The sequence below is a fragment of the Alternaria novae-zelandiae genome (genome assembly GCF_023758075.1).
Source record: "Alternaria novae-zelandiae strain BMP 2774 chromosome Unknown scaffold_9, whole genome shotgun sequence".
In the NCBI taxonomy this organism is placed as follows: Eukaryota; Fungi; Ascomycota; class Dothideomycetes; order Pleosporales; family Pleosporaceae; genus Alternaria; species Alternaria novae-zelandiae.
Genome location: NW_026056969.1, coordinates 873,059 through 890,566, shown reverse-complemented (window position 1 = coordinate 890,566; position 17,508 = coordinate 873,059). Strand labels below are relative to the sequence as shown.

The following is a 17,508-nucleotide window of genomic DNA, read 5'->3' as shown; positions in this document are numbered from 1 at the left end:
TGATATCTTCGTTCTAGTTGTGATTCGCTTCTGCTTCTTTCATGGCCAAAGAAAGGCCACAGCTTCCAGGTTGCCATGCATTCCAAACTAAAGCATTGCTCCTTCCCTCGTCAGAAATGTTCACCTTCACTTTCCTCACTCACTGTTCATCGTAGCTCCTGCAGACTCCCTAAAATCTCCTCACCTTGCTGGCTCGAAGGTTTTTCTCCTTTTCTTCTACATCTCCATCGCCGCTACCTTCAAATTCACGGCACATCTTCCATTCAGCAATTACCCTCACACAACACCACCCGAGGAGTCACCATGAGGATCTTCGTCCCTGCTGTCTTCCTGGCAGCATGCAGCATGCTCACAGCTACTGCTGCACCAGCAACCGGAACGGGAGAAAGTGAGTAGTGCCACCCACCGCGACGAAAGCTCTTGCTAATGACCACAGCCACCGATGTAGCACTCGGCTCCGAGACCATCACCCTCAACCTAGGCCACAACGGCATCAACGTCGGCGACAGCAAGACCCTCTACCACGACGTCAACAAAGCCCTCGAAGAGCTCTGTTCCGAAAACTACTGCCTGGACAGACCCGCTTCATTCTCCGTCTCAGTCGTAGAGTCCACCTCGCGTCCCCCGTACCAGAGGCGCCGCGTCAAGGCGACAATCAGCCTCCACGTCCTGATGGCCGACTGGGGCGGCCACACCGACGTCCGCAAGGTCTTGAGCAATACCATCGCCGCGGCATTCGAGCGCGGTACCTTCGACCCGAAGAACTGCTACATGAACCGGATCAAGGGCGACAAGATTCAGCATTTTCGGGACTGCATGACGACGGACTATGCCGAGGTGCTTTTGTCGAATGGATATAATATGAACGTCTTGTTTGAGGGTCCGCATAGTACGGCGAAGGGGCTGAACTATGACTGTAAGAGGGAGGTTGATGATATGGACTCGTTCTTGAAGAACGACTTGCCGTGGAAGCCGAAGGGTGCTGACGTCAATTGTATGCCGAAGTAGATGCGAGGGCGACGTACGATGGGATAGAGAGGGGTATGTAGGATAGAGACGAGGATTCACCTCGGAAAAGGCGAGGGCATGGTGGATTACAGGCGATCTCCTTGGATGTCTAATGGGTAAGGATGATATTGCCTAAGACTTTCAGGATTCTCATAGGATCTCGAAGTCATACTGTAGTATGAAGGTAGTAATGAAGCTTCACATTCAAACAACAGAGAGGTTGTTCATGGGTATCAGATCGATTCATGTACTGTATCAAGATCTTTTCTAGGCTCGTGACTCTTGTCGCGGCCACCACCCACCCACCCGACAACATCATGTCGTCATACACAAACCCTTATGAACAAGCCGCCAAACCACCGAAATTTTGTCTGGCAAGGCATCGTCAAGCCCAATATGCTTGAGCGTGATCATAGCTCTTCGAGCCGCAAGCCAAGTGTGGGTTTACTTGGAGTTCGACCCACCGCCCTCCTTCCTCCCCTGCGTCCCCTCCTTAGTAACCTCATCGGGCTCACCCTCCTGCAACTTCTTCTGCCTCTCCTCCTCACGCTTCCTCTCATGCTCCCTGACCATATCCGGCGGGCTGTCCTCAATAAGATCGGAATCCCCACTCAGTCCACTCCACTTAGGCAGACCATCTGGGATATCCATAACACGCTGGCCGTAGAACATGTGGCAGCGGGGCTTGAAGTACGCCTTGTCCTCGTCGGTCTTGAGGTGCACAAGCGAGGGGAAGAGCAAGATCATGTTGCGGCCCTCGTCCATGATGGGCGAGTGGCAGTAGGAGCAGCGCACTTTGCAGGGTAGCTTGTGCTCGATGGATTTGTCGGTTGGGTCATACCATTCTAGGTCGTGATGGCCGTTGGTGAAGTTGATGTCGTCTTTGTGGAAGATGGCGGCCCATTGGAAGGGTGCGGCTGGGTCGGCGTTAGTAAATTCATTCCAACGTGATTACGGAGAGGAGGCTTACCGTGTTGTGTCTGGCAAGTAGTACAATGGCACAGCTTGCTGTCTAGAGGCTCCCTTCGGCTGAGCTGGTACTGGACCTTTCCGCAATGGCAGTTGGCCTCGTACTTGACGTCAAAGTCCTCGTTCTTCTCGTGGACGCGGTAAGGGGGACGCTGCTTCCACTCAGACTTGCCGGTCGTCTCCTGACCGCGGCTCTGGTCCTTCTTAACCTGTTCCTTGTCCATTCTGAAGGCGGATTGAGAGAAAGCGGGATACTGTCGCGTGAGGTGTGAAGCAACTAGTCGGGCACGGGGCACAGCTCTTGAAGTCGTTAGAAGTGGTAGCCGACGGAATGCAATTGAAGCTGCGGACATGAATAGAGAATTGGAGGGGATGTGGTGGTGTTACGTGGGTGGTTTTGATGTTTGCTTGCCGTCATCATCGATGCTTTATTTGGGGAGGCGCGTTGATCTGACGTCACCATGACCACAATTCCGCTACGCGACAACGCGTGCTCTAGATTCCTTATCCCCATTGCGGGCATCGATCGTCAAAAAGAATGCGCCCACGCGCCTTTCCGTCAGCGAAAACGCTCAGATATGGAGCCCAGATTTCGCCTTCCAATGCTATGCTTTTGCTACACAATCCCATTCGTCAATTCCTCCCCTAGTGTCCCACTCTCCCGCACTTCATCGCGATCGATCTTGCATCGCGGTTTGCTACGAGCCGTAGCCCATGACCCTGACATCGTCGGTAGCCGTGCATTTGGCGGTAGTCATCGTGTTTCGCCATGTTTGATCTACTAATGATGGGTTTTCAGCTACCGCATCCCCAAAAGCCGGTTGTAGCTGGCATGTGCGCTAACGCACGGAGTGGTTCCGTGCCCAGCGTTCCACAAAGTCTCATCGCAAATAGCTTAGGCTCCTTTCAGTAGCTTTTGAGCTTCTTTGTTGGACAGACCGAAGACATTAATTAGGTAGTCGAGCCTGCCGACGTTGTTAGTACAAGCAATTTGGTCGATTGATCATCTTCACTCACTTGATATCTCCTGCTATCCGCCTGCGCACAGCCTCGAACTCAACTTCAGCTTTGTCTCTTGTCGCGTCCTGCCTCTTTGAATTAATCGTCTTGACACGCAGCTTGAATCTTCCGCTGACAGGACGGTGATCCGATACTTTGATGGTGTCGTGTCGCCGGTATTCCAACTGCTTGATCCTACCCAAGCCGCGGTACAACAGTCGATCACACCATGCAGGTGATCGCTGCTTCTCAGAAGTATCGTAGTTGTCGGTCCCCACGTCATATTTGTAAGTCGGAGCAAAGTTTATCGGCATCTCAGTGAACGCCCGCAAGCGGAAACCGGGATTGCGCTTGCGTGACAGAAGCAGCTGGTCACGTTCGAGAAGCTTCGCCAAGTTGCCTTGCTGCACAGCAGCAACAACAGTGTTGCGAGGCATCGCGTCGATGCGGTAATTCAGATCGCCGTTCAAGATACAGATCTCGTGATCCAGAATCATGGAACCATCACCACCTCCAACAAAGTAGTTTGCGCATGAAGTTGGGGAGCGGTTCTTTGGTAATGGTGCGTTCTCCATGATTGCGGCTGCGTCGTTGTTGCGATGTACTGTTTGGGTCTGACCAGCCGCAAGATGGCAGTTGATAAAGCACAGGGATGAATCGTCGATGAAGAAGCGCACAACTAGTGCACCCTTGTTGCCAACACGGCCGCTGAAGCCAAGCTTGATTTCAGCTGCGCATACGTCGCGGATGTTGGCCCGTTCCGAAGCCTTTACAAACACACAGGTGAACAGACCGACGAGGTTGGCCGTATGCAGAAGTACGTAGTTCTGTTTGGGACTGTACTCGTCCAGGACGCGAACAAGATGGTCTCGCCACGCTCGATATTGGTGTGACATGTGCTCGCTCTCTGATGTCTCTTTGTGCTTCTTTCTTTTGAAGATACTCTTGGCCGTGATCTTCTTGTCTTCCAGATCGACCAATTCCTGGAAGCCAAACACAAGGATATCAGGCGGATTCTCGGGTTCGAGTATTTCCCGGAAGAAGTTGCGATCTTGCTCGGTATTACGTATATTTGCGGGTTTGACTGCGCCGGCGTTCCATGTCATGACTCGCGCCGAGAGTTCTCTGAATTCGCAGTACTCCCCATCACGTTGTTGCATTAGATTTTCTGCAAATTGTCAGTATGGCACCACATAATACACACAGTACGACTTACCCAGCCAATCGTCCTTCATCATGCCATCCCAGACGCGCAGCATTGTGTCTGTGCCAAGGGACGCAACCTGGAACCTGTCGAGTTTCCAGATGCTCGTACGATCCGCCAAGATGCCCGCTATCGGCTTGTCGTGTGCCTTCCAATCCTTCAACACCTTCCAGGGTGTCGACTTGGTGTCGTACACGTATATCATTCCGGTACTGTAGCCAGCCCAAAGGACGTCACCAACACCGACCAGGGAACTGATCTTGTACACACTGACATTCACGATTCCAAGACATTCGAAGCTCTTCTTGGAGTATATTGTAACTTTCCCGTCTGCGTGTCCGAAGTACATGCGGTCGGGCTGACTGCTGATGATAGCACCGGAGGTTACGTCTCCGATATTGAGCTGAGATAACGAACCCTGGGTTAATTGCTGGAAATGGTTGTTATCCGACGTGCGGGCGTAGACGCGGATGTCTTTCGTTGTGGCTACCCATAATTGCGAGCCTGAGATGATAGAAAAGGTGCTTCCACGGGGGATACGGTAAGTAAGTGGAGTTTGCTGTAGGGACGGGCATCCAAACTCGTCAGCTGGCCAGATGTGTAGTACGCCGTCCTCGTCAAGAGACCACATTTCTGCAGCATAGCGGAAGATCTTAACGATGACACTCCTAGCGTGTGCGTTACTCTTAGTGTGCACTACACTTTGCGTGGGGATGTCAATCTCATGCATTTCGCCTGTGTTCGTTCCTAGCCATAATCGCTTGCCTTCATCTTCCACATCTTTCGCTGGTCTGAATGCAATCGCTGTGGCTTTGACTGTATCGCCATGAGCTAAGCTCATGAGCAGTCGCCCGTTCAGAACGTTCCATACATTCGTCACGTATCCGGTTGTACATATGTAATCGCCACAAATCGCAAAGAGCTTGGTCTCGTAGCCGGTGGGGATACCGGCTATACCGTCTGGGAACACTGGTGGTCTCCGGTTCGCTTGTGAGGAGTCTGGGTAGTCTGTTAAAGCAGTCGTCGGTTGCTTGTCTGCGCCCGTATCTTCTTCATCCGAGTCATAAGTATACGGCTGTGATAGCTGCGATGCCTGCGCAGTAATCGGCTGTGACGGTCTTCTCATTTCCCCCGAGTTCCGTGGAGGCGGTGGTTTCGGAGGTTCTAACGCTTTTCCGGTACTAGCGGATATGGCACCAGTTGTGTTGGTCCGCCGAGGGGGCGGCATGAACTTGTTGTTCGCTTCTTGCACCATTTGCCCAGGACGGGTTTGATCAAAAGATCGTCGGACTGGCAAATCAGGAGGAGGTGCTCTTTGTAGTTGTACACTCTTCCGCAGATCGAAATTGTCCTTCTCTCGTCGCGTAGGTAACGATGGGCGGTCTTCCGGCATGTCAGACGGTGATGGTGGCGGCATCGTTTTCGAGGCCTGCTTTCCTACTGGCCGGGGGTCCGCGAATGGGTGGTTCTCGGCGACTGCTTTAGATGCGGGAGCAGCTGCGAAGTAACCATTGTTGCCTCCAGTCATCTTTGGTTTCGAGAAGCCTGGGATGACTGGCGGAGAAGACTCGCCTTTCACGCTCTCTCCACTACTGCTAGGTGGTGTACTGAATGGAGAAATATCTGCAGTGTCTGATGTGGCTTCGGGCGCCAGGCCTGTACGAGCTGGTAAATCCATAGAAATCGACTTTGGTGGTATCTTTGGTTTACCCGCTCGGTTCACAGGCGGCGGTACGGGAGGCGCAGAGGATACCGGTCGATCACCCTTTCGCGGGTCATTGGCGGGGCCGTTGCCTGTGTGGGCTGGAAATGTAGGTTTCGCGTCCGTAGCGGGGGTGCCATTGCGACTGGGCATTTTGAAGAATCTCTTTCCGGCAGACACTGCTGAGGGCGAATCCAGCGCGGCGTGCTGGGCAGGTCGCTCGGGCTGCGGCGAGAGTATGGGAGAAGCGGAGGACTTGGGCGGTGATCTTGGTGACTGGACCGTAACCTTTGGTGGGGACCTTGTTGGTGACCTGGGCGGAGAAAAGGCCATCATCGACGTTGGTCTCTGCTTTGTATTGCCCCAGAGCGACCGTCCGAGGGTATTGGAGCGCGGCGTCACTGTCCCGCTCCCACTGTAGTCGGCCACACTGGGCGAGGATCTCTCAGCATAGTCTCTGGGCATGTCCAAGGAAATGCGCCCATCCGTCCTCCTGTTGTCCTCGGGCATAGCAAGGCGATCATTGGGGCCGGGAGAGCGTTGTCGCGGAGTGGCAGGCGCGGCGGGTTTGTTTGTGCTGAGGAGGTTCTCGAACTGGGCGCGGAGGGAAGACACTGGCTTCTGTGCTGGGCGTCAGCAACATCTTCGTGCTGGGAAGGAGCTACTCACTATGGACGAGTCGTCCATGTTCTCCTCCTGCTGGTTGTCCATGATGATTGTTTTGTCGTCAGCCGGCACCGGGAGGTATCCTATAGCTGCGCATCGACCAGTGAGGTCTTCTTCCCATTTGGCGCTTCTTGTGAGGGTGGAAGGGGAGGCAGTCGCTCGCGGGCCGTCATGCAGCCAGCGCTACGGAGGCAGGATCCAGAAATAGCCTGTGCAGTAGTGTTTGTGGTAGTGGATACGGTGGCGGTGCGATGTGGTAGAGGCCCGAGTGACTGTAGGGCTCCCTAGCGGAGACGCGTATACTGCCTGCTAAGAATGTTCGGCGACAGGGAAGACCGGCGACAGCGCGGGGGTGCAGGTGTTTCGCAACTGTCGGAACGCAACGGCTATCGCGACTGCTCTCCGTGTGTGTGTACGGTCAGGTGACGTTCCGGTTTGCAGGCGATACCCGTGGACAGAGGCTCTTCAGGGCTGCGTTGGGCGCGGGCGGCTTGGAGCGGTGTTGTCGTGTCTTGCTACTGTCATTCCCCACAGCGCAGCAGCACGGAACCCTGCACACCACCAACGGCAAGGCGATCAGGCACCGGCGAATTATAGACGAGCATACAAAACGCCAAACTAGCCAGCCTGCAGCCGTCAGTCTGTACTCCCATAGCGCCGTAGTCCCCCTTCACCGACACCAACCATGTGGTAAGCACGCTTTTCTTGTCGCCTCCGAGACTCCCCCGCCATGACCTCCGCGGCTGGCTGATGCCCATGTAGCAGACACATCCTCAACGCCCAGGTCTCCATCCGCTCGCCTTGCTGTACGTCGCCCGTGCCGAGATGTATGCGATGAATGCTGAGAAGGGATAGGCAAGAAATGGTTCGATTGCGCCGAGTGCCACCAGGAGCAGAGCGACCACCCGCTACAGCAGACGTTTGACATGGTCTTCATCTGCAAAAAGTGCAAAAAGGCCTTCCGCAAGGATGCGCGCGAATTCGAAGACGCGTAAGAATGGAATGTGTATTTTTCATGTGGCGCTGGCTGATGAGTGGTAGCGACGAGTACTGCCCGCACTGCGACAACCATTTCGTTCTAGAGGCCAAAACTCCCAAGGCCTCGCTGCAAGTCGAGGGCGAGGATGTGCGAAAGGACGCCAGGTAGGTCGCCTCCCTGGTCAGTGACGGAATATTGCTAACAATTCTGCAGGATGCTCAAGGACGAACGTGTACGAGCCGAAGAGATGCGCACCATATTCGATGTCAAGGAAGCACCGGACAAGTTGGGCTGAACCAGTGGGATACCGCGACATACAGTACTATGCGTAGCACAAGCTACAAACCCGTAGGGCGGGGGCCCTCACCCAAGAACATCACGCGACGAGCGAGGGGTTGGACGTGGAAAGACACTTCATGGTGTGCTAGATTGCCATTTATGAGCACTAGCTGGTCGTATCTGCGTTATACAGAATCATAAAGTCTATCACCCGACGCCACTGCTGTTCATGCCTTTTCGCCATCAGTCGTTAACCATGCCTCTATGCGCCACCAGATCCTGAGCCCTCAGCTGGGGTCTGGCGGGTGAGAATAGCGGCCTGGCCTGTACCGGGCTGCCGTCCAGGCCTCCTGTTCGCCGCCTCTTCCTGCTTCTCTGTGTTGATGTTCTCCACGTACTTCTCAATATCCTCAACGGGCAACATCTCGATGGGCTTTCCGGGTGCCATGATGGCAATCTCGATGTTCTTCGCGCCAGTCTGCACCACCTCCAATAGTGACTTGACCGTCAACTTGATTGTCTCTTCCCGGTCCATCCCTTCCTTGTGGTTACGTTCGAGGAACTCGCGGACTGTCTTGCTCGATCGGCCAATCGCATTTGCTTTCCTGGGTAATATTAGCACAGAGAAGTGTAACTTTGTGTATGCAACCTACCATGCTGAGTAGATACCAGAAGGCTCGGTCTGGTACAAGCGCGGGGTCTTGTCATTAGGGTCGAAGCCGACTATCAGTGTGCTGATGCCGAATGGTCGGACACCACCACTCTGAGTGTACCTCTGCTGCACGCCTGCAACGTACTTAGTGATGTACTCTATCGATACCGGGTCTTCGACTGTGAGGCGATGTGATTGTGCTTCGAGGCGGGCCTTGTCGACAAGGATACGGGCGTCGGCGTTCAGTCCAGCGAAGGCGAGGGCAACGTGGGTGTCGACGAGGCAGATCTTGGAGGGTGTAATGCGGGTATCTTGCAGCTTCATTGCGGATCGCTTCTCGCAGCCGAGTACTACTATGTCCGAGCCCTTGACACCAACGGCGCATGTTCCTGGGGCGAATGAGCATCTGACTTTCGCTTTCTTCTTCGTGTACTACGCACCTCGCTTGACTGCTTCGAGCGCATATTCGACCTGAAAGACGTGACCGTCAGGACTGAAGACTGGCGGAGTTAGCTAGGCCCGCATCTCCATGTGTTGGTTGTTTGTACCGGAGAGAGCTCGATCGTAGCCGGACGCCATTGTGAAAGTGGATGTATGGTAATCTGTAGGCTCCTCGTTGTTTGCTTGTATACGGCGACGATAGCTAAGAAAAAGCGGCTGGGCAAAGAGGTACGGCTGTCGTCAAGTTGCTCGCGGAGCTCCAGAGCTGTCCGCGTCGCTGCTCCCGCCTAAACTACGCCAAGGCGTCTGGCCCGTGCTTACCCTGTCGAATTAGGTCATCATGGTAGATATTCGTGAAGGCGACTTGATTATTTCCGCCGCCCGTCGCATTTCTTCTCCGGTCAATTGGGATGGCATCTTCAGCGCGCTTGGTCTCGTCACTGCGACGAACTGCACTCTCTTCTCGCGCCGCATCACGCTATCAATATTTGCGACCAACAAGTCAAGTACGATGGACGGGTAGTACGTCAGCGACTTCGGAGCCTCACCAACCAGACGAAAATGGCGGAGTGAAAGGCCCGACCGCGTCGTCAAAATCCATCAAGTTCACTTCCGAGTCGTATGTGTTGAGGTTTGGATTTTTGGAGGGGTTTGCTAACGCTACGTAGATACCCGCATCTTCAAAGAGACTCCAAATTCGCCAAAGTCAGCGAGGAGCATGTAAAATATTTTCGAGAGCTTCTAGGTTCCGATTCGGCCATCATAGATGGCGTGTCGAAAGATGCATCCGATGATATTGAAGCCTTCAACAGCGACTGGATGCGCAAGTTCCGTGGCCACACCAAACTAGTCTTGAAGCCCAGTTCTACGGAAGAAGTCAGCAAGATCCTCAAATACTGCAATGACAACATGCTCGCCGTAGTACCTCAGGGCGGTAACACTGGACTTGTCGGTGGCTCTGTGCCTGTGTTTGACGAGATTGTGATCAACATGCAGAGGATGAACGAAATCAGGTCCTTTGATGAAGTATCCGGTATCCTCGTCGCTGATGCTGGTGTGATCTTAGAGAACGCCGACAACTTCCTCGCCGAAAAGAATCATATCTTCCCATTGGATCTCGGCGCTAAGGGCTCTGCCTACATTGGTGGCAATGTCGCGACAAATGCCGGTGGTCTCCGTCTCTTGCGGTACGGTAGCTTCCACGGAAACGTCCTAGGCATTGAGGCAGTCCTACCGGATGGTACCATTGTAGATGACCTTTCCACGCTCCGGAAAAACAACACTGGTTACGACCTGAAGCAACTGTTCATCGGCGGAGAAGGCACTATCGGCATCATCACCAAGGTCTCAATTATCTGCCCGAGAAGGTCACCCGCCGTCAACGTCGCGTACTTCGGATTGGAAAGTTACGAGCAGGTCCAGAAGGCGTACATCGAGGCGAAAGGGCACTTATCTGAGATTCTATCAGCCTTTGAGCTGATGGACGGTCGCACACAAAAGCTGGTCAACAGGGTCACCGGTAAAAAGATGCCCCTAGAGGGCGAGCATCCATTTTACTGCCTGATTGAGACCAGCGGCTCTAACGCCGAACATGACGGCGAGGTAAGCAAACTCATGGCACGAACGAGACCGGCTACTAACTTGTCTAGAAATTGCAAGCATTCCTTGAACATGTGATGGAAACTGAAGTCGTCTCCGATGGTGTTCTCGCCGAAAACCAAACTCAGATTCAGGAGCTCTGGTCATGGCGCGAAGGCATCACCGAGTGCCTTGGTCACGATGGAGGTGTCTACAAGTACGACTTGTCGATACCCATCGCTGAGCTCTATGATCTGGTCAACGAGACCCGCGATCGCTTGACAGAGGCTGGCCTGCTTGGCAACGACTCCTCGCACCCCGTAGTTGACGTCGTTGGATACGGTCACATGGGCGATGCCAACTTGCACCTCAACATCCCAGTCAGGAAGTTTGACAAGGCTGTAGAGAAGAAGCTCGAGCCATTTGTTTACGAGTGGGTACAAAAGCGTAATGGCAGCATCAGTGCCGAGCATGGCTTGGGAGTGACGAAGAAGCCATATATTGGATACAGTAAGAGTGAAACCATGATCAAGCTGATGAAGCAAATCAAGGATCTATACGACCCCGTAAGTGGCTGCTCGAGCTCGATCCGTTTTCATCATGTGCTGACTTTGACAGAACGGCATCATGAACCCGTACAAGTACATATAGACAGACACTGCAGCACATCCAGTAGACTATTCATATACACATCTTTACCACTTTTTCACATCTTGCTCTTCCCTTTTTGCAGCAGCTTAACCGCATTACCCTGATAGATCGCATCTCTCTCCTTCTCTCCAAACAAATTCTCCAACCCATCCTTCATCCTCTCTGCAAACGCCTTTACAAACTGCGTCTGCGTAAAAGGAAAATCACTCCCATACAACAACCTCTCATACGAGATCTCGAACCCCTCAACAAACGCCTTCAACTGCCCCTGCCCCCCACTCTCTCCATCAAACACAAACCCCGCGAGATCAAAGTAGAACTGCTTATCGAGCTGCTTCCGCACCGTCGAAGCATTCAACACCCTCCCGCCCGGCACCACGCTGGAGAACTGAATAAACCGCGTCATAAGCGGCGGTAACGCACCGCCAGAATGCGGAATGATGAACTTGATGTTCGGACACCGATCCACCGTCCCCGTGCTAAAGAGATTGATAACCGCCCTGGCAGTATCGAAAAAGAACTCAAATATAGGCACAGGGTACTGCTCGCCAAATGGAAGGGCGTCTGTCGTCTGAGCCGGTTCACCAGAACTCCTAACGCAAGGTTTAGTCGGATGAATGAAAACCGTCGCACCAATCTCGTTCAACTTGTCAAACACCGCGTCCATCGCTCCATCTCCCAAATAAACTCCATGGTAATTCGTCAGTAGGCCAAAGCCCTCGACTCCTTCCTCCATACACTTTCCTATCTCCCTCAAACTCGCGTCAACATCTGGCAACGGTAGGGCAGCCCAAACACCAAATTTCTCGGGATGTTGCTGCTTCAGAGATGAGGCATAGGCGTTGCATTGCCGTGTTAGATCGATTGCTAATCCCGGATTGCGCAGGTTGATGTTTGTTCCCGGGCTGGAGATGGAGAGGATGGATTTGGAGACGTTGGCTGTTTCCATCATCTCAAGGTGTTGGGGTGGAGACCAGGAAGGGATCGCGGGCATGCCATCGGGATGGGAGTGCCCGTTTTCGGCGAGGGCGGTGCGGTAGAAGGGTGGGAGGAAGTGCGAGTGGACGTCTATTCTTTGGGGCAGGGGGTGTGTCATGTTGGCTGGGGGTGGTTGTAAGAGCGCTGTGGTTGTGTGTGCTAAGATGATGATTAGGCTGGGGATGGATGGGATCATTATGGTAGTACCTTTCTGAGATGGAAGTGATGGAAAGATCAGATCAGATATATTTACAGCGAGTCGATTTGTGTTCCTACTGGATTTTTCGCTCTTGTCAGAAGTAACGAATGCTATGATTACTTATGCAATGCAATGCGCGACACCTGCATCAAGTGATCCATTGACATCCGGCACCCCGCTCCGGTCGTTGCACTTACAGAGCGAGAGCGAGTGGTCCTCGGGATACTCATGCATCTCGTTGGAGTTTTGTAGACTGACCCTGCGCTTCTGTCATATGCGATCATATCGCGCGCGCAAGATGATTCAGCAATTAGACTCAAGTATAGGAAATGGCAAGATGCGGCGTTTGGAGGACACTTTCCATACGAAAGCTAGATAACCTGTCCGACCGTGTAACAGTCACCCTAACCAATCTTACGTTCAACACCATGTAACTTTCACTGACAATGAATTCCTTGTCGGATAGTCATGTCGGTGCTTCTGAATGCTCAGTGTGGCACGCATGCGCCGATAAAGGATAATGATCCTGACCGTCGATCGCGTGCCCCACCCGCGCCTTCCAGATGAGCGGCGGGTCAACTTTTTGATTCCATCACTTGCAGCCATGACACAACGTCGTCCGCCACACCACCTTTCCCGACACCCTCAGTCGCGCCTTCACGATGGAGCGGATTACGGATAAGATCAATGCGCTGCCCGATGGCGCCAACTACTTCTCGCTCGAGTTCTTCCCGCCCAAGACAGCCATGGTGAGTTTGCCCCGCTCGCACGCGACGAATGTGGAGGGTCGCAGTATGGATGCGGAAAGAACATCGCGAAAGAAGAACTGGTCGCTAATGGCTCTCTAGGGATTTGCGAACCTACAGACACGTTTAGAGCGCATGTCGCAGGCTCTCCGACCACTCTTCGTTACCGTCACCTGGGGTGCCGGCGGATCAACAGCCACCAAGTCGCTCGAACTCGCGGAGATATGCCAGCGCCAATTAGGTCTCACAACATGTCTACATCTTACGTGCACGAATATGAACCGCCAACTCATCGACGACGCGCTCGAACAGGCAAAGGTGCTGGGCATACGGAATATCCTGGCGCTGAGGGGTGACGCGCCACGGAGCGACGAGTACAGGGATGAGGGAACGCCGCCAGAACAAGACTCAAACAAAGACTTTACGTGGGCGATTGACCTGGTCAAATACATCCGGAAGGAGTACGGCGACTATTTCTGCATTGGTGTCGCTGCGTATCCAGAGGGCCACTCGGATCAGAGTCATCCCAAGGATCAAGATCCGCTGCACGACCTGCCATACCTGATTGAGAAGACCAAGGCTGGCGCAGATTTCATCATGACCCAGCTCTTCTACGATGTTGAGGCGTACGACAAGTTCGAGAAGATGCTGAGGGAGCACGAGAGTGGAGTGTTCAAGACGATACCGATCATACCGGGGCTGATGCCAATACAATCCTACAAGATCTTGCTCAGGACGACGAAACTATCGCATGCGAAGCTACCGTCCGATATGCTGAAGCGACTGGATGCGGTAAAGAGCGACGATGGAATGGTGAAGCAAGTTGGCGTCAAGATTATGGACGAAATGGTGGAACACATCAAGGCGCGGCCGGATACTTGCAGGAGAGGTTTCCATTTCTACACGCTGAATCTAGAGAAAGCCGTGTCACACATCGTGGAAGACACCCACCTCATACCATCGACTATCGAAGACGACGACGATGTCATTGTCGAGACCACGCCCGCCATCAACCTTGAGCCACCACCGAACGGCATAATGCCGCGCAGGCGGCGATCATCTGCTGTCAACTCCGGCCCGCACAACAGAGTAATAATATCACACCCGTCTGCGGCCAAGTCAAGCAATCACTCGTACGAAGCTACGGAGGAGGAAGCTGGTGTACCAAGGGGTCCAATCAACACCCGGGCGAACACACTGGCAATCTCAGAGGGTGAAGGCTCATTGGGTCGCGAAGCCACTTGGGATGATTTCCCTAACGGTCGTTGGGGTGATGCACGTTCGCCTGCCTTTGGTGAGATCGATGGCTACGGTCCAACGCTCCACGTCTCAACACCGCAAGCTCTCAAGCTCTGGGGCCATCCCGTCGAGAAAGACGACATCTCGAAACTCTTCCGCCGCCACATCGAAGGAGATCTTGAGGCCATACCATGGAGCGAACAAAGTCTGTCTCCTGAGACCCTAACTATCAGCAAGCAACTGCTCGCCCTCAACGCAAAGGGTTGGTGGACAGTCGCCTCGCAACCTGCTGTCAACGGCGTCAAGTCTACCGATTCTGTCTTCGGCTGGGGCCCCAAGAACGGCTACGTCTTCCAAAAGCCGTTCGTCGAGTTCTTCATTCCCGCCTCCGAATTCGCCATTCTCAAACCCAAGCTCGACGCCCATGAGCAAGTCACTTACTTCGCTGGTAACGCCGCCGGAGAGTTTGAAGCTAGCCAAGAGGATGGTGTAAATCCTGTTACTTGGGGTACGTTTGCAGGTAAAGAGATTGTCACGCCTACTATCATTGAGGCTGTCAGTTTCAGGAGTTGGCTTGACGAGGCGTTTAGCATCTTCAGGGAGTGGCAGAGGATTTACCCGCCGAGGAGTGCGAGTAGCACGCTGCTTGGAAATCTGAGGCAAGATTACTGGCTTGTTAATGTTATCTGGGGTGATTTTGTCAATGGCGAGGGGCTGTGGGAGTTCTTGAAACAGTAGGTTGTATTGTAGATGTACGTATGGGAGCTTCACGCAGTTTGGGTATCGTATGCGCGCGTTGCAAAGTGCTATGTTCGCCTCTAATGTTGATCACATCATGTGAAGACACCACAGTCCGTGTACTTGTTATGTGCGCGCCGGTCAATTTTCTTGCGTTGGTACTTGCCCCCAAGGCTGGAACGCCACTTCCCTTCTATTGGACTCAGTCTGAACCAGGAAGGAAGCACCCCTGCCCCGCTCTGCAGACGCACATCACGACGTGTCCATCTACGCCATGCTTCCTCTTGTCATACATTGCCTGTGCAATTTCCATCGTCGTCGCTTTTTCACGACCTCGAGAAATGGCTCACGGCAACCCGACGAACTCCTCACCATGGGCCGGGACTCTTTTGGCCCCATTCGCTCGCAGGCGATATCGTACAGTGGACGATCCGTATCGTCAATGGCCCGGACTGGGGCCAGCGGAGGCGGAAGGTTTGAAGGAACCGCTTGACACAAGCGATAAAGAATATGAGAAAAGCGATGATAAAGAACAAGAAAAAGAAGAAGCGGAAGCAGCAGAACAAGATAGCGACGACTCCGAAGATCACGACAACAAAGAAGATGCAAGCCTACACGCCGAATCTCGAAGCATTTACCCAGTCGATGATGATCGATCAACCGCAGATGATGACTTTATCGTTGTGAAGGAAGATTCGACTCCACAGTCAGCCATCGCAGCTTGGAACCGCAACTTCAACGGCGAATCTCAGTTGGAACTGGCACGTGAGGACCCACTGCCGTTCACTATAGGCCAGAGACTGGGTGGGGGCGGTGTCGGAGTCGTTCATGAGACACACATTGATGGCGTGCCTCTGGCCTTGAAACGCACCTACACACGCCGGATTTCTTCTCAGCAGCTCAACGAAATCAAAATCCTCGGTAGAATGTCAAAGGCTCGCCACCAGCATGTTGTGGATCTAATAGGATCCTATGTACACAAACAAAGAGGTGGATTTGAGATTGGCATGTTGATCTGGCCGGTCGCTCGGACGGATCTCGCAGCGCTACTTCATGACTTTGGCGTCTTGAGACAATACTACTGGGATCAGCTCGAGTTTTCCAAATCGCCTCAGTTACCTCAGCAAGTGGAGACTATTCGTGCAGCGATCGAGCCTCTTCTTATCCTCATACCGCCAGATCAGTTGAGACCAGATCTCCCATTACGACACGAGGTTGAGCGAATTCTGTTCTCGTGCGGGCGTCGTATTAGGCGTAGCTTGGGATGCATAGCCAATGCAATTGCCTATCTCCACGAAAAGAATATTCGACACAAGGATCTCAAGCCCTCCCAGATACTCGTGTCACCTCAAGGACTGTGGCTAGCTGACTTCGGTTGGTCTGCAGATATGTCGGAGCATGACAGTAGTACCACCAGCGGTGGTGAGATGATCACTACTAAGTACCAAGCGCCGGAACGAGCGAATAGAGAGCCCTGCGGACGTTCGGAGGACATCTTTTCTTTGGGGTGCATCTTTCTCGAGATGGGCTATTGTTTTATCCCATTTTCGAAAGAGACTTCACGCCCTTGGTTGCAGAGAGGGTGGTCGTTCCAGGCAAATCTAGATTGCATACAAGATTGGATGGAGCCGTTGAACAAAATCTATTGGAAAGGGCAATCTCCCACAGGCGCACGTTATCGTGTAATTATCACTATCGAATTTCCGCAACTATTGATGCCAATGTTGGCACACGGTAGCAGCGATCGCCCCTCTATCCAAGATGTCCTGCACACACTTTCTGTCGCATCTTTGGTCAGCAACGATGAAAGCGTGTTCATAGCTGAGTGTTGTCGACCGCACACGCACGTCGAGTCCGTCTGAGAAGATTTGGACTTCGAAAGACACGACGGCATGACAGAAGAAAAGTTGGGAACGACATGAATATGGACAGACAGTCGATTGGGCCGACCCGATTCAAGTATCATTGCATCAGCCGCAAGAGCCACTAGACGCGTCGTGGGATCGCGGATGGGTTTCGATAGCACACCTTACAGCAGGTGACGCGGTGTATAGACACGAGGAGCAGAAGAACCAAATCCTACTTGGGCATGAGGTCCATCAAACAATCATCCTGCCAGCCACGGGGAGCTCATGTTCATTGCAACCAAAACGAGCTCGCATGGGATGGTACAAGCACCAAGAATGAGCGGGGTGATGCAGTATCGACGTGGTTTTTTATTCAGACTACATAGTCACCAACAGAACCATGTTTCTGAATATCTCTTATTTTACATGTCTCTCATATACACTCTCGTCCTTACGAAGAGGCATTTCTGTGGACGCAACTCCATAACGCCAGCCATGCATAGTTTTCTGGCTTATTAGCTCTTCTTGAGGTGAAAAGCAGACACCAAAAACAAAAACAATGCTCGGATGAAGAACGAGAAAATGGTGTAGTGGCACCGATAGAACAAAAGCAACGCTCTTTAACTTACTGGA

General features: G+C 53.0%; 8 protein-coding genes across 8 annotated transcripts; 4 read left to right on the top strand and 4 right to left on the bottom strand.

Annotated features, from left to right (window-relative positions):
• Positions 1–303: 303 nt before the first annotated feature.
• On the top strand, positions 304–1,008 carry J4E88_005182 (uncharacterized protein; the record flags this gene model as incomplete). Its single annotated transcript, XM_049398822.1, has 2 exons — positions 304–388; positions 437–1,008. The coding sequence occupies 2 exons, from the start codon at positions 304–306 to the stop codon at positions 1,006–1,008; spliced, it is 657 nt and encodes a 218-aa protein (XP_049255502.1).
• Positions 1,009–1,452: 444 nt separating this feature from the next.
• Positions 1,453–2,201, bottom strand: J4E88_005181 (uncharacterized protein; the record flags this gene model as incomplete). Its single annotated transcript, XM_049398821.1, has 2 exons — positions 1,453–1,925; positions 1,979–2,201. The coding sequence occupies 2 exons, from the start codon at positions 2,199–2,201 to the stop codon at positions 1,453–1,455; spliced, it is 696 nt and encodes a 231-aa protein (XP_049255501.1).
• Positions 2,202–2,872: 671 nt separating this feature from the next.
• On the bottom strand, positions 2,873–6,569 carry J4E88_005180 (uncharacterized protein; the record flags this gene model as incomplete). Its single annotated transcript, XM_049398820.1, has 4 exons — positions 2,873–2,942; positions 2,995–4,144; positions 4,193–6,503; positions 6,552–6,569. 4 exons carry the CDS (start codon positions 6,567–6,569, stop codon positions 2,873–2,875), a joined length of 3,549 nt encoding a protein of 1,182 aa, XP_049255500.1.
• Positions 6,570–7,233: 664 nt separating this feature from the next.
• On the top strand, positions 7,234–7,822 carry J4E88_005179 (uncharacterized protein; the record flags this gene model as incomplete). The annotated part of the gene is made up of 5 exons (XM_049398819.1): positions 7,234–7,238; positions 7,311–7,354; positions 7,404–7,539; positions 7,590–7,691; positions 7,741–7,822. 5 exons carry the CDS (start codon positions 7,234–7,236, stop codon positions 7,820–7,822), a joined length of 369 nt encoding a protein of 122 aa, XP_049255499.1.
• A 246-nt stretch (positions 7,823–8,068) lies between these two features.
• PRE6 (Proteasome subunit alpha type-4) lies at positions 8,069–9,037 on the bottom strand (the record flags this gene model as incomplete). The annotated part of the gene is made up of 4 exons (XM_049398818.1): positions 8,069–8,411; positions 8,460–8,847; positions 8,899–8,958; positions 9,007–9,037. The coding sequence occupies 4 exons, from the start codon at positions 9,035–9,037 to the stop codon at positions 8,069–8,071; spliced, it is 822 nt and encodes a 273-aa protein (XP_049255498.1).
• A 202-nt stretch (positions 9,038–9,239) lies between these two features.
• J4E88_005177 (uncharacterized protein) lies at positions 9,240–11,128 on the top strand (the record flags this gene model as incomplete). The annotated part of the gene is made up of 5 exons (XM_049398817.1): positions 9,240–9,405; positions 9,455–9,518; positions 9,568–10,501; positions 10,549–11,043; positions 11,096–11,128. 5 exons carry the CDS (start codon positions 9,240–9,242, stop codon positions 11,126–11,128), a joined length of 1,692 nt encoding a protein of 563 aa, XP_049255497.1.
• Positions 11,129–11,183: 55 nt separating this feature from the next.
• On the bottom strand, positions 11,184–12,224 carry J4E88_005176 (uncharacterized protein; the record flags this gene model as incomplete). Its single annotated transcript, XM_049398816.1, has 1 exon — positions 11,184–12,224. The coding sequence occupies one exon, from the start codon at positions 12,222–12,224 to the stop codon at positions 11,184–11,186; it is 1,041 nt and encodes a 346-aa protein (XP_049255496.1).
• A 743-nt stretch (positions 12,225–12,967) lies between these two features.
• J4E88_005175 (uncharacterized protein) lies at positions 12,968–15,028 on the top strand (the record flags this gene model as incomplete). Its single annotated transcript, XM_049398815.1, has 2 exons — positions 12,968–13,054; positions 13,154–15,028. 2 exons carry the CDS (start codon positions 12,968–12,970, stop codon positions 15,026–15,028), a joined length of 1,962 nt encoding a protein of 653 aa, XP_049255495.1.
• Between the last annotated feature and the right edge of the window lie 2,480 nt (positions 15,029–17,508).